The sequence below is a fragment of the Cololabis saira genome, chromosome 11, assembly GCF_033807715.1.
Source record: "Cololabis saira isolate AMF1-May2022 chromosome 11, fColSai1.1, whole genome shotgun sequence".
NCBI lineage: Eukaryota > Metazoa > Chordata > Actinopteri > Beloniformes > Belonidae > Cololabis > Cololabis saira.
The window spans coordinates 40,648,244-40,664,102 of record NC_084597.1 but is presented as its reverse complement, the minus strand read 5'-3'; the positions used below and the strand labels follow the sequence as shown (position 1 = coordinate 40,664,102).

Genomic DNA, 15,859 nt, shown 5'->3' with positions numbered 1-15,859 from the left:
AAGATTTTGTCCTCATACAAATCTGTATCCTTTAAAGCAGCACAATGTAACTTTCAGCTTTTGTTGAGTTTGGCGGCTCCTTTGGACAAAAGCGGTAGTGCTTTACCAGAAAGAACCCTACATTTCCCATGAGCACCAGCGCGTACTGCCAGAAATATCCTGTCCCCGTCGCGTACATTTGTTTTGATAGTGAATGAAATAAAACGGGACGGACTTTCAAAACTACATTTCTGTTTTCAGCCAGGCCAATGTTTATTCTTGTCCGGGCATTTTTTTATTTTATTTTTATTTTTTGTCCGGGCATTTAGCTTGTTACTCTCCCGCTTTCTTTTTTCGCCTCCTCCGATAAAACTTTCTTGGGTTTTTCCGCTGCTTCGGCCATGATACCAGCTTCTGCTGAGCTCTGCGCTCCACGCACCGCCCAGCTTTCGTCTCGACTACGACTAAGTTGGTCCAACTTGAAACACAGACTGAGGAGTCTAATGCATGCACAAGTAAGAGGGCCGATCAGCTACTGAAACAACATCTATAATGAGGATGTATGGACCCGATCATAAATTAATTGGCACATATTATGCCTGTCCTGACTTTCAAGGGTTTAAAAATTGTTGTTATCTGTCATATATCCACTTTTCAGCTCATGTAGCTGTCATTTAAAAATGTGCCCTATTGATTCATCCATAGTTAAAGTTATGAAGAATCAGTCGTATCCCAAACTTTAAGAGCCTTTTTTTTTTCTCTCAAAATTACTTTCTGCTTGCACAAGAACAATTAGCATATGTAGATTGACGCTCTGAACTCCAAGCGTAGATCAACCAGCCCATGCACCTATCCCAATATGGGTCCTGAACCACTCCCCTTGGACATGATTCAGTAAAAAAAAAAATCCTCCATATAACCCTGTTGCCATGACGTGTGACAGTACTCAAGAACAGCTACTATCCCTGGGCCATCAGACTGTTAAATAATACATAACATAACATAACATAACAGCTGTATCTTTTTGAATTATGTGGGAGTTTGTTTTGTTTGTATTGCTTTTATGTTTTTATATGGTGCTTTTCATATTTTATTTTTTATTTTTTGCTTCCTTTGCACTTTGGTCGGAACATCCCAACCAATCTCATTGTTGCTTGAGCACAATGACAATAAAGTCTATTCTATTCTAGTACCTTATCTGGTTGTTTTAACAAGGTAAATGAAAAACTGAATGTGGAGTGGAAGGTTGAACAGGGTACTCACCAGAGCACACAGTAAATAGAGGATTTAGGCTACAAATCTGAACAAAGATTAGGTAGCAAACAACAGAAAAAGTCTAAGAGAATGAGGATAAAGCTACAATAAAGACAAAGGTGGCTATCTGCCCCTCCTTCCTCCTCTTTTGTAATGTCCACTGTCATGGTTCAGATATATATTTAATCATTCATTTCATTTTGAGTACTGATGTTATTAATGTTAGTCCATGTACTTGTAATGATTTTGTACATCTTAAAAAAAAAGAAAAAACAAGAGGCATGACAATAAAAATAGCATAGCCTATGTACGTGAATTTTACAGTTTTTTTTTTAACATTTTGGATTATTGAAAGGTCTGGTTTTCACAAACTGATAGACACTTGAACAATATATAATGGCAATTAATCCCAGAAAGTCTATATTATGAAAGGTTTATTTTTTCATTTCATTTTCATATTTATTTATTTCGAGCAATAAACATAACATAAGTTATCTGCGTGCAAAATAAAATTAAACAAATACCTTTTATCAGGTTTATCAGGTGCAGGTTCAAAATACAAATTAATTCGTCAACACTCGAAAGGGAGTGGGAAGAAGAAAACTTATTTAATCCCACCCCTGTTTCTCATTAACAACTTGACAGATTTTTTTTAAGGCTTCCTCCTGTCTCAACATTTGTACCAAAAAAATGAAAAAAAAGACCTATATCAAATTATAATAAAACATTTTTCTACTGTTTACCTCACCTAAATTGACACACATTGTGGCTACGAAATGCAGATGCATTTCATGGCCACAATGCGTGCAAATCCAGGAACAATGTATATAGTAATATTTATAGTTAACCGTTAACTTTGTTTAGAATAAATACCAGCAATGGTAAGAGTAACAATACCAGAAGGTAATGGACATAATGGACATGGACATATAGTACATACATACACGTCAGTGATGGTCAGAACAACAGTACCAGAAGGTAATGAACAATACAAACTTACTAAATGAGGAACAACAATTACACAAACATTTCAAGACCGAAGTTGATTTAACATACGGTAGTGTTACCACCCGTTCTCTTTATAATTTGACCAGACCATGTGTTTATATAGCAATTTAAATCTGTGAATGTTTTGGCATTGCTTGTGTTGGATATCCAGCCTGTTCCAAAGTCTCACACCACATACAGACACTCAAAAACTTTTACGAGTAGTTCGAACTTTAGGTATTTTAAAATCACCATATCCTCTCAAATTATAAGTTCTCTCTTGAACTGTGAAAAACTCTTGTATGTTACTTGGTAGTAATTTGTTGAATGCTTTAAATAGGATTATTGACGTATAATATTTTACAAGATCATGGAATTTTAATAGTTTTGACTGAATGAACAAAATATGAGTGTGTTCTAGAAATCCAACCTTGTGAATAATTCGCACTGCTCGTTTCTGTGATGTGACTAATGGATTAATTGTGCATTGGTAACTGTTTCCCCAAACTTCAACACAATACGTGAAGTATGGGAGTACCAAGGAGCAGTAATAAGTACGGAGTGCATTTAAATCAAGTAGTGGTTTCACTTTGTTTATAATTGAAAGGCTTTTGGAGATTTTTGTTTTTATGTGTCTGATGTGGGCTTTCCTTCAAGTATGCATTTGGTTTTGTTGTTGCCACAACAAAATTCAATAGTTGTCAATGTCATACATTTACTTGATCTAAGTCCAAAATACCCCTGATAACGTCATAGTGAACCTGAGTCTGTGTAGTTGGAGCTGTCTGCAAATTTAAAAAGTCATACCTGCAATATTCAATTTCATAAAAAAGATACTTGAGCAAAGTCCATCACAAGGATTTGTTTTGAATTTTGCTATTTAGCAGGTTTACCACAATCTGAGCAGCATGGACTCTTCACCCACTTGCTGTCTACACACTGTTCAGAATGACCCTGTCCTCAGAGTCCTGTGTTCTCTTGAGATTAGAGTATCAGGGGTCATACATGGGGTTGTTGAAGTTTCCCGCCATGCTGTAGTCAGAGCTGTCCAGTAGACGGCCATATGTCACCCGTCTGGAATTAAAAAAAGAGAGAATTTTGTTTTTCTTTTAATTTGTTTTTGAAACGCTGTTTTTTCAATAACAACTGGTCCAGCCTTAAAGATTAATTGTAGTATTTCTTATTTACTGTATTTATTCTTCTATTGATATGTGTGTTGTGGGATTTTACTGAGGTTCAGTGAGATCACAGATGACCACAATTACTAATTGCTTAACACCACTCTGAGATGTCAAGCTGTCTTTACTGCATATCTTTGTCTAATTCCAAGACAGACTATCTTGACAAAAGGACTTTTTTGTGCAATGTAAAATACTTTTTATTTTGTTCTTTGCAGAATGTGAAATACTCATCTCTATGTAGATTTCATCAATTCTAATGCAACCCATCCCACTATCAGTTGGGAGAGTAACATTTTGACTATAAAGACTTCTGCAATGGCACCAGTAATGCATCATTTTAAATTATTCTAAAATCTCAGTGAATTTGAGATATGTATATATTGCTTTCAAGACCATATCATTTCCAGGATACAAGAAGTGAACTGAGTCCTAACCTGCCCTCAATAGAGAATATGTGAAGAATTTTAAAATAAAATTGTGACAATGATGATCAGTGTATAGTTGCACTTCTTTAGGTATGTTTAGAAAGATTTGACAAAATAACACCATAACTTGTTCATCACCTGGCAAACGTAATAATTGTTTTGAGAAAGAATAGTAAATGTACAAAGTGGTAAAAACTATTTGTAAAACTTTTTTCCAAATGGGTTGCAAGACTAAAATGCAAAAAAATGTATGTTCATAATGAGATGACTTAAAGACATGAAATCTCCTCCCACACACCAAAATAATAAATGTTAGGCTGGATGATTTTAAAATAATCTTAGTGAACCTGAATGGGTGTGGTTGTTTGTCTCTGTGTGGCCCTGAAATGGACTGGCAACGTGCACTTTGTAATACATAAGTTTGGTTTGTCTGTTAGAACAACAACATTCTTGTTATTCAAACGTTTTGTTTTGTGCATATACACTGTATTTGGTCATTTTACTATCTGAATAAGGCCTTCCTGAGGTCTCAAGCAATAACATCTGTTATGTAATGTCAACTTTGCCCAACCACAACATTTCCTTTAGGATGCAGTGGGGTTTAAATATATAGTATTTTCTTATTGACAGCTGTTAAAGGATCTTAAAGAACATTGTGACCCTGAACAACAGGGGACGTGATATATAAGCACATCAGGTATTGAGACATCATTCCCACTTTTTCTAATTTAGAGTTCGAGAATTTCCCCTGTAAATGGTGACATTTGAATTATTCTTTTATTTGTCCTATTTTTACTGGACTTACCTGATCTTGTAATAGTACAGTCCTCCTAACACAATGACAACTATTAGAAGGAACACACAAACAATGGCTCCAACACTTCCTACAGAAAGCATAGAAGAAAAAAGAGACAGTTAATGAGAAACTAGGCTTTTTTTCATCTATAAAGATCTCATTGATAGTACTATTATCAGCATTGCTAGTAGTATAGCCAGTAGACTAATCTAAAAAAGGGATTTTATTATCCTGGACACCATGACGGAATTATGTGACTATATAATACAGTCTTAGAGGTCAATGTTCAAACAACACATTTCAAATGACACATTAAGAGCATTAGGAGTTAGCAGTGTTTTGGAATGAATGAATATAAAATTGTAACCCCCCATATGCATGTACTAAATCCTATTGTTTTAAATTCTACATTTTACATTACTGTCTCCTTACATCAAATAAGATTTAGGTGAATTGAAATCAATTTTAGTTGAGTCATTAACTTATCCTTTGGGAAGAATGTGATTGAGGAAACTGTACATGTTGTGTTTGTTTTGTTGTGCAGCTATGTTTGACAACATTATTATCTAAATAATCATTTTATTTTGGGTTTGCAAGAGAAAAAAAAGGTATTTTTCAGTAATGTGATATACAGTATGATATTTATTGTTCTTGTCATGCCAACTCAAAATGTTTGAACTGAAGGCAAAAGGTCCCTGAAGAACCAAAGGAAGAAGGTCAGTCTTTAGGCTCCCAATATCTCTTCTACTTGGACCTGTCCACAGTCCCATGGAGTTCTCTGTGAGCTATGAAGAAAGCCACAGCTCCTATTTTAGCATGAAGAGCTACTAGCTATGGACCATCCTTCTCCATTATCGTGCCTGAAGAAGTGTCTGGTTGCCTTGAAATCGCAACCATAATCTGCAGCGCTGCAACGAGTGACCCTCAAATGTTCCGAGACCCAGATGAGCCGAACGAGGGACCCTTGCATGCCTCGACCTGGAGCTGAAGGAGGCCCAGCTGCTGTGCCCATGCATCCCCCTCATCCACACTGAGATGAGGAGAGCAGAAGAGAGAGAGAAACGCTCTTTATCAGGATCACCTGTGGAGCGTAACCACCCAGCTGTTCACCAAGGAATGCTGACCGGCCTTTTTTCTTAAACTACAAAGATCCAGGTAAGAGACTGTTTTGTGTCGGGGCAGAGAAACATAGTTAACACATTTAACTAGTTTAGTTTTACGTTGTTAGCCGGACCGCTGATCCCGTCACAACTCTGCTTATTAGGCAAGGCAAGTTTATTTGTTTAGCGCAATTCAACACAAGGTAATTCAAAGTGCTTTACATCAACATTAAAAGCAGCAAGACACAATTAAACAGTGAATAACGAATAAAATTAAAGCTGCAAGCGGGCCCTCGTGTGTGCAATTTTCACCAATAAAAGGCAAGGACTCAAAGCTAAGTCTGATGACACCACCCATGACTTTATGTCAAACCATTCAAAAGTTATGGCAGAAAATAGGAACTATCACATATCGACCAATCAGAAGAAGGGGGGGGGGGGGGGGTTAATTTGCACCAATTAAGGTCAAGGAGTAAAAACCAAGTCCGATGACACCACCCACGACTCTGTCATACCATTCAAAAGTTATGGCAGAAAATAGGGACTATCAAATATTGACCAATCAGAAGAAGAGTTGGTGAATCCAGGCAGTGGTGTTGTGGCAGGATGGAGAGGTTGATGGACACGCGCACCTGTGTCCCATCCGCCTGAGTGGCTGCACCTCTCCACCCTGCCTGCCTTTATAAGGCAGAGCTGGACAGCAGCGAGTGGTCGGAGGAGCTGCTGTGAAGGTGCGGATGTGCTTGTGCACTGTGTCCTGGGTGATTTGCGGTAAAAAAGGGTCTGCACTAAACTCCGTGTCCTCTCCATCCTGTCGGTCGGGCCCCCGTGGCACTCACACTGCTACACTGGAGCCCAACGTGGGGCCTGATGGGAGGAGGGGCACGGAGCGGGCCCTGGACGCGCTCGCCCAGGCCATGGCGGACCTGACAGCCATGTTCCGGGAGCAGGGCGAGCAGCAGCTAGTGAGGATGTAAGCGCTCGTGGGCGCGGGGCGACCCACCCCTGCGCCACGCCAGAGGGTCGCTGCAGCAGCGCGGGAGGAGCTGGCGGCGCCGCAGCTGAGAGGCTGGGAGGCAGAAGCTGCGGGCCGCCAAGCGACGGCTCCCGAGGCGGCGGGACCCGCGGAGCGACCCATCCCTGCACCCCGTCTGAGGTTCGCCACGGCAGCGCTGGCGGCGCTGCAGCTGAGAGGCCGGGAGTCAGAAGCTGCGGGCCGCCAGGTGACGGCTCCTGGGACGGAGTCGGAGACAGAGGACGGAAGCAGAGCGGAGCGGGAGAGCAGCTCTGCGGACGGTGCTGATGCACGAGGAGCCTCTGGTGTAAAACATATTGTGCACGTAGAAAATAAATATATTCTACAAAGATCCCGGTGTCCGCTGTCTGTGTGACCCCCCCCGTAGCAACGAGAAGTGCTACAGTGGCGCCCAACGTGGGGCCCGACAGGATGGAGGCACTGGCACAGGAGCTGGCAGACCTGGCGGCCCTGATCCGGAGCCAGACGGAGCGGCAGACTGCAGCCCTGGAGACGCTGGCAGCGCAGCAGCCGGCAGGGTGGGGTCGCCCGCCTACTCTGCTCGCAGAGGACCGCCCCTTCACCTTCAGCTACCCGGATGTGCGGCGAGTGGTGCTGGACTGTCCAGGGCGGTGCTGGACTGTCCAGGGCGGTCCTCGAAGGACGACCCCTTCTCCTTCACGTGTCCGTACGTGAGGCGAGCGGCGCGGGACCGTCTAGGGAGGCCCTCGGCGGTCCTGGAGGCACCGGCCCAGGAGGCGGTCCTGCAGGAGGCGGTCCTGCAGGAGGCGGTCCTGCAGGAGGCGGTCCTGCAGGAGGCGGTCCTGCAGGAGGCGGTCCTGCAGGAGGCGGTCCTGGAGGCGCTGGTCCTGGAGGCGCTGGTCCTGGAGGCGCCGGTCCTGGAGGCGCCGGTCCTGGAGGAGCCGGTCCTGGAGGAGCCGGTCCTGGAGGAGCCGGTCGCGGAGGCGGAGGTCGCGGAGGCGGAGGTCGCGGAGGCGGAGGTCTTAGCTATCCATTGAGACCAAATATTATGCATATTGTCCTTATAATTGTGGAGATATTGTTGATTTAATTTGGATAGGCCTGTTCAGGCGAAATTCACCTCCAAAATCCCTAGGGGTTAACAGGTGAAATGTAAATTCAGATGGTTTAAATAACTCAGTCAAAGGCAGCTGTGAACAAATTAGTTTTTAACCTTGATTTAAAGGAACTGAGGGTTTTAGCTTTCCTGCAGTTTTCTGGAAGTTTGTTCCAGATCTGTGGAGCCTAGAAGCTGAATGCTGCTTCTCCATGTTTGGTTCTGATTCTGGGGATACAGATCAGACCTGAACTAGAAGACATGAGAGTTGTGGATGGTTGCTATGGCAACAATAAGTCTGTATTTTGGTCCTTAATGATTTCGTGATTTATAAACGGAAGTATTTAAAAGTCAATTCTCTCAGATACATGGGGCCAGTGTAACTACAATAATGTGGTCCACTTTCTTAGTTCTAGTGAATAGCAGCATTCTGGATCAGCTGTAGTCGTTTGATTGACTTTTTAGACAGACCTGTGATGACACTTTTGCAGTAATCAATTTGACTGAAGATAAACGCATGGATGAGTTTTTCAAGATCCTGCTGAGACATTAGTATATAGATCCTGGTGATGTTCTTCAGGTGGTAGAAGGCTGACTTTTTAACTGTTTTAATGTGTGTCTGAGGGTTGAGGTCCATGAGTCCATGACTACGCCCTGATTTCAGACCTTATCAGTGGTTTGTAGCTGTAATAACTGAAACTGTGTGCTGACTCTTAAACGCTATTGTTTTGGACCAGGATAACAACTTTAGTTTTGTTTTTTGTTCAACTGAAGAAAATGATGGCACACCCACTCCAGAGTTGTATGGGCTCATTGTCACCTGGTCTCATTGTCATGTAAAATTGTGTGTGATCTGCATAGTTATGGTAAAGTATCTTGTTATTTTTTAGTATCTGAGCGTGTAGAAGCATTTAGATGTTAAATAGGAGGGGTCTTAAGATAGTACCTTGGGGAACTCAACATGCAATTTTTGTTGATGTTGATGTAAAGTTATCTATTGACACAAAGTATTCCCTGTCCTTTAAGTGAGCCTGAAACCAGTCAATTACTGTGCCAGAAGGTCCGACGTAATGCTCAGTTGCTCTAGTAATATACCATGGTCAACGGTGTCAAATGCTGCGCTGAGGTCTAATAATACCAGCACTGTGGTTCTTCCAGTATTTATGCGGATGTCATTGAAAACCTTGACAGGGGAAGTCTCAGTGTTGTGGTGAACATAAAAACCTGACTTGAAGATATCAAAGTAAGAGTTAAGAAGGAATTAAGCATCTTCCAATTTAATTTATGGTCCATGATGACACCTAAAAATGTTGTTTCAAACACCCTTTCTATTTCTGTCTATCAGACTATTTTTAGATTTTTATTATTTATACGTTATTACAACGCTCTATTAAATGCTATTAAATTATCCTTATCTTATCGATTGTGAGCATTTTGCAGAAAATCTTAATTAAATGTGTTGATTAAATTGAATAGTTAAATAAGAAGTCAAATCTACAAAGACCAATAAAATTTGCAGTAAGACAAAGTGTGCTGTAGTATGTATGTCTGTATGTGTATATGTTTGTATGTGTATGCGTATGCAGAGCCGTTTGGGAGATTTGCGAGGCCCTGTGTGACATGGCCAGGGGGCCCCCTCGCGCGTGAGCGTAGCGAGCAGGGGCAGGGGTCTATGTACCGGCTGAGGTGTAGGCAGAGACCTTGGCAGGGGACTAGGTGCCAGCTGAGGCGCAGGCAGAGTCCTAGGGGCCGGCTTCGGGGGGACACAAAATCCTAGGGGCCGGATTTGGGTGACAGAATCCGAGAGACGGGCTTCAAGAAGGGACTGCTGCTGCCGTCGTCGTTGTTTCCCCTTGGGCTGAGAACAGAGCCATCTGGGAGATTTGCTAGGCCCTGTGCAAAATGGCTGGGGGGGGGCCCTCGAAATTTTTGGGGTTTTTCGGGTCGGATCGGGTGTCTATATGCGCAATTTTAACTCTCCAATTAGCAAAATACTGGATACCTTCCCCTGCCTCATCATCATCTGGGCAATTGCCTCGACGCGGGGCCCCATGGCTGCTTGAGACCCGGTCGGATCGGTGATTTTTGTAACAAATTTATCAAAAGTGCCTTTCAGAGAGGCATTAAACTCTTCCATTCTCTTTCGTTTTTTTTCTTTTTTCATCCCCTGATGGAAATTTCCTGAATCTGTCTCGTTCTCTCGACATTGTGTGACAGTTTGTTCCAACTCCACCCGTCTCGATCAGAGCAGCTTGTGTCCGCGCTTGGTCTGATCAGTTGTATTGAACAACAGACACGCGTCATCATTGCACATATATTTATTGATATGCACAGACTAGTACACATTTAGGTCTGTAATGGAACGTGACTGTTGATATTTATAAGGGAAAAAAGGAAAAAAAAAAAAAGGGAAAAAAATAGCGCGAGGCCCCTTGGGGCGTGAGGCCCCGTGCGGTCGCACGGTTCGCACATCCCTTGCATATCCCTGTTCGTATGTATGCGTATATATATATATATATATATGTATGTATACTAAATATAGTAATAATGCACATATACTGTATATATGCCTTAGGTTTTTACCGGCCTGTTATCAACCATTAATATGTGTGCAGACAAAAAAAATAAAAAAATTTTTTTTTTGTCCCTCTGTCTGGGCCCCCCCCTGTCAATCGGCCCTAGTTTGCCTTTGCGTTAATCCGGCTCTGCCTGCAGTCAAGGGAGGACCGCACTCAGTGAGGGAGCCGCTCCATCACAGGGGGGCGCGCTTTTTGGCATCTATCGCCGCCACGGTAACGCTTTTGACTGAGAAAAGTAATGCGCATTGTTGCAGGATGGAGACGCACATTTTGATGTATGACACACCTGGCTGCACGTTACGGTTCGGGCAAAGAAGCGGCCGAAGAAATGGCATAAATTGCGCCAAAATTACACGATTAATTCAAAATGGCCGACTTCCTGTTCAGTTTCGGCCATGGCGCCAAGAGACTTTTCTTTAAGTTGCGCCATGATACAGGTGGATACCGATTTTCGTGCATGAACGTCAAACCGTATTGTGGGGCTTGAGGCACAAAGTTTTTCCAGGGGGCGCTGTTGAGCCATTAGGCCACGCCCATTAATGCAAACCATTAGATATCACATTTTTCGCCAGGCCTGGCTTGCGTGCAAAATTTGGTGACTTTTGGGGCACGTTTAGGGGGGCGAAAAGGCCCTCATTTCATCAAAAAAATAATTTAAAAAAAACAAGGAAGAAAGAAATTCCTATGAATACAATAGGGCCTTCACACTGTCAGTGCTCGGGCCCCAATAACTTTAAATTAGATCATTAAATTCATAAACTTGATGAGAAAAAAATAAGTCACAAATACTGATATAATGAAATGACAATATGAGAACAAGAGGATGGGATCCAAAAACAAGCTGGGGATTTTGTGAACTATGCAGGAGCAGATACTTCTCTTTTCTCGTTTGTGCATATTGTAAAGACCTTACTGGAAGGTAAACAAGGAAATGCAAGAGGAAACTTTTTTGTTTACACGTTAACTTCAATCTGAGCTCTTTATGAGGTCAGAGGCAGATGAAGTCAGGAATCATGTGACCCATGAACCTTCCGTGCTGTTTGACCCCGTTAATTGTAATCCTGTTATCGCCTGTACTTTGTATGTTTTCTGACCGCTCATGTGTTAAGCAATAGATGTTTAAGAAATGTTTAGAAACAGAGAGATTTGGGAGGTAAATTTCAAATTTAGGTCAGATCCAGGGAGCACTGATACAACGAAACTCCTTGAACACTGATGGAACCTGATGGCACCCTTAGGATGAAATCCCAATCCCAAGAGACCTCATCCCTCAGCCCACAAGGCCCAAAGGATCTGTTGCTAACATCCCATTTCCAGGCCCTCCAGAACAACTTCAGATATTCTTCGTGAAGACCCTGACTAGAGCTCTTTTTGGAGAACAAGGAAAACCTGTTCAATATCTAGCAGAGTGATCATAATGTCATGTCTAATTGGTTTATATTTGTTCTCAGAGTTTTTACTCCTCAGTTATCCAAACTAGCAATGTTTTTCATTTTCATATTTATAACCTTCATCTTTTATATTTTAACAGCTACTGGAGCACCTGGCCCAGACCTGAAACCAAACACTGAGTTGTATGAGCAGAATCAGAAACTACCAGACTCAAAAAAAGAATAAATTGTTTCCTTTTCCAAGACCATCCACTGCATGATGATGTATTTTTAAAATGTTTTAATTTTATTTCTATATATGTTGGTGATAATGAGTGATGAATCTAGAGGAGGAAAGCATAACTGCACATTGTGCGATACTGTGGTCTCGTTTTTATTCATTTTTTAAATTATGTTCTACGCTATGAAACACATCCAGAAGGTTTCCTTCCTTTCACCTGAAGACGGCTGACACAGGCTCCAGCTGATCCCTATGACCCTCAATAGAATAATGGGAGTAGAGATGATGAATGTGCTGTGCTTTCCTTTGACTTGTTTAGGGTTTATTTATGTTTTTAGCCATTTTTTTATTTACTTTAATATTTCAAGTAAAATACAGTATGTGTGTGTGTGATTGGCATAGCTTTTAAAAATGTATATGTTGGCCTGCAAGTTTGATCTTTAAAGGAGTTGTATGTAAGGGCAATAATAAAACGAATCATAAAATGACCCCGATATGTCAACAGACATTTAAAAATCATGTTCATTTCAAATACTTACGTCACTGACAACAGCACTCAAGCCAGGATATTCCAGTTTAAAAAGAGGAGTTGCAGCCCTCAACTGATGTTTATGTTGTCATTTTTTGTTTTGGTGTGAAGCTCCACCCTCCACCTATCTCCCAATCACCAAGTCAGTATTGTTTCTGAAGCTCCACCTATCTCCCAATCACCAAGTCAGTATTGTTTCTGAAGCTCCACCCTCCACCTATCTCCCAATCACCAAGTCAGTATTGTTTCTGAAGCTCCACCCTCCACCTATCTCCCAATCACAAAGTCAGTATTGTTTCGGCATCCGGGTTGCCAGCTCGGCTCTAATTATCACAGCAGCCGCTACGAACGTGTTGGATGAAAAACCTGGCAACCTCTGGTCGGGGGGAGGAGGGGGAGGGTACACGCCGCTCAACAATATTTTGAAAGTGACTGCAGTACCAGTTTTGGCCATTTCTTACAGACGGCTCCTTTAAGCTTCAAAAACACAACAGTCACTGTTAATAGGTAATACGATAGCAGAACGTCTTTAAATAAAACTTAAGACAAAAAGCAAAACAGCTGTTAAATAAGATAAAATTCACGTATTAAGTGCTTAGTGCTGCCTACCTGAGCTTAGAGCCTCGGAGGGTTTCTCCTGTGTGACGGTGGTGGTGCCAGAAGTGGTGGTGGTGCCAGAAGTGGTGGTTTTGCCAGAAGTGGTGGTTTTGCCAGAAGTGGTGGTTTTGCCAGAAGTGGTGGTGGTGCCAGAAGTGGTGGTTTTGCCAGAAGTGGTGGTTTTGCCAGAAGTGGTGGTTTTGCCAGAAGTGGTGGTTTTGCCAGAAGTAGTGGTGGTGCCAGAAGTGGTGGTGGTGCCAGAAGTGGTGGTTTTGCCAGAAGTGGTGGTGGTGCCAGAAGTGGTGGTTTTGCCAGAAGTGGTGGTGGTGCCAGAAGTGGTGGTTTTGCCAGAAGTGGTGGTTTTGCCAGAAGTGGTGGTTTTGCCAGAAGTGGTGGTTTTGCCAGAAGTGGTGGTGGTGCCAGAAGTGGTGGTTTTGCCAGAAGTGGTGGTGCTGCCACTCGTAGTACTGGGTGAGCTGCCTGGTTGTTGGGCAGTGGAACTGATGGTGGAGCTGATGATGGTACTAGTGGTAGTTTGGGTCTGACTGACTGCGGTGGTTGTTTGGTCAGTTTGGTCGGTACCGGTCGTTAAGATGCTGGTAGTACTATTTGAGCTGTTTGTGTGTTGGGTGGTTGTGCTGATGTTACTAGAAGTAGTTTGTGTGTTAATGATTGTGTTGATGGTTTGAGTGGCATCACTGTAGCCACTTGTTTGGATGGTGCTGGTGGGTGCGATGGTCGGTCCGGTATCTCCTGTCTGAGCTGCGGTCCCTACAGTTGGGAGACTTGTGGTATCAGTGGATGATGGGAATGGAGAAATAGACGATGAAACTGTTGTGACTGACGTGCTAGCGTCAGTGTTGGGGCTATTTCCAGTGGCTGCAGGTCCAGTAGTTGAAGCCATAGTTGTGGAGCTGAGAGGTTTGGCTAGTGTGGAAGAGGAAGTTGAAAATAACAGCAGACCTGTAACCAAACATGAATCATAGCAAAGTCAGTCATTGTAGATTAATTATTAAAATGTGTTTACTCAGGCTTTGTTCTGTGTGATATAAAGATTTGAAATGTAAGCCAACGACAAACCAATTACCAAAGGCAAAAGGTCAGATTTATCCATGCTTATATCTTTGTTGTAACTTTACAAACCTATTTCCAAAGGAGTTGGGGTTCTTTATAAGTTATATTTATTTGTTTATCCATCCATCCATCCATCCATCCATCCATCCATCCATCCATCCATCCATCCATCCATATATCCAATCCTCAAGTTATCTCTTAAAATGAATATGTTTTTTTAGACTATTTTGAGTTGAATACAAGGTTTAAAAAGATTCTCAAACCACTGTATTTTATTTTTTCAGTCCTGGTTTTTAGGGAAATGAGACCTACATACCTCAATGTGTTCAAACAAAGAAACAAACAAACAGTTTCAAATAATTTAAAGGTAAAGAGGGCAAAATATAGAGACAATTAGCCATCAATTCTGTATAATTGAAATACAAAATTATATATTTGCTTAATCTTTTAACTGTCTTGTCTTTTGAGACAGCTACATTAGATTTCAAAGATCAGTTATATTTTAAAAGATTTCTTTCTTTCTTCAAGCAGTACTCTGATCACAGTGCTCTAAATTGCTCCAAATGAATAAAATTCTACTACAAACTATTTTGCGGAGACATGGTAGGGACATATTTATCAAACTACATTTAAATTATAAAGCATGACGCTCTGATGTGGAGCTCAGTCACAACATATATGTTTTCAAGTCGTATTATGTTCCTCACATTGTAAAAAAAGAGAAGAAAAAAAGGCCACTCAGATCATTCAATCATTATATAGTTCAGACCAGTTTATTTATACTTTTTACTAATTTAAAAACTGAGGACTCATATTGTGTAACCTCTTTAACAGGAAGAAAGCTTTCTAGTTTAACTTAATTCAAGTGAACATTAATTTCTAGGATTCAGTAAAAAGACAGACTGAAAAAAAAATTAAAATTAAAACAGCAACACATAAACAAAACAGCCATTTCAATTACATGTAGCACTGTAAGAGAGCAAGTTTGCTGCAGAGTTTCAGTATTAATCATAAAGTAGTTGGCAGTGGTCCATATCATGTACAGTATTGTTACATAGATAGTATTCAACGTTGAATGTCTGCCCTCTATTTCTTGGAGCCAAAACCCCACACTCTACTGCTGAATTTGAGGCACTTCAGATACAGATTTAGATCTAGGAGAACACATCATAACTTCATAACATTCTCACCTACTTCATAAACTTACATGACAAGAATGGAAACTAAAATGAAATCAGGAAATTAGCTGCACCGAGAGCAGAGTTTACTTACATGTTATCAGAGTTGCCAGACTGGCCCTCATTATTGTTTTCCTTTAACTGTATATCTTCACAAACACGTGGGGAGCTGAGGAGCAGTGCTCTCTGCTCCCGGTGGACAGTGGCAGTTTGAGCGGCTGCCTCTGACTGTAGGTTACTGATTATATACTAGAGGCGTGTGGAGGCGAGGTTACGTGATGACAGAGTCATGTTGAGCTGATTACAGGAAATCACACACAATGGGACAAAAAACATGCATTCTCCTTCCTTTTTTTAATTTGAATGACAGGTTGTATGTTATTTAACACTAAATCAGCTGATGCAGTTTTGCAAATTATCCTTGAGATCTATTGAACCAAAATATCTATTTTTGCTATTAAATGTAAAGTTTTCTT

The 15,859-nt window shown here is 41.6% G+C and overlaps 1 protein-coding gene across 1 annotated transcript; it reads right to left on the bottom strand.

The window, feature by feature from the left end:
- Nucleotides 1-1,096: 1,096 nt before the first annotated feature.
- On the bottom strand, nucleotides 1,097-15,594 carry parm1 (prostate androgen-regulated mucin-like protein 1). Its single transcript, XM_061734518.1, has 4 exons — nucleotides 15,478-15,594; nucleotides 13,144-14,094; nucleotides 4,632-4,710; nucleotides 1,097-3,294 (listed from the first exon to the last, which is right to left on the bottom strand). Exons 1-4 carry the CDS (start codon nucleotides 15,506-15,508, stop codon nucleotides 3,213-3,215), a joined length of 1,143 nt encoding a protein of 380 aa, XP_061590502.1. The 5' UTR covers nucleotides 15,509-15,594; the 3' UTR covers nucleotides 1,097-3,212.
- Between the last annotated feature and the right edge of the window lie 265 nt (nucleotides 15,595-15,859).

Bases quoted from the DNA above. Each gene is read 5' to 3' on its own strand.
- parm1 (XM_061734518.1), bottom strand. From the start codon at position 15,508: ATGAGGGCCAGTCTGGCAACTCTGATAACAT. The intron at 14,095-15,477 runs GTAAGTAAACTC...GTTTGGTTACAG, and splicing joins TCTGGCAACTCTGATAACAT to GTCTGCTGTTATTTTCAACT. The intron at 4,711-13,143 runs GTAGGCAGCACT...TGCTTTCTGTAG, and splicing joins CTCCGAGGCTCTAAGCTCAG to GAAGTGTTGGAGCCATTGTT.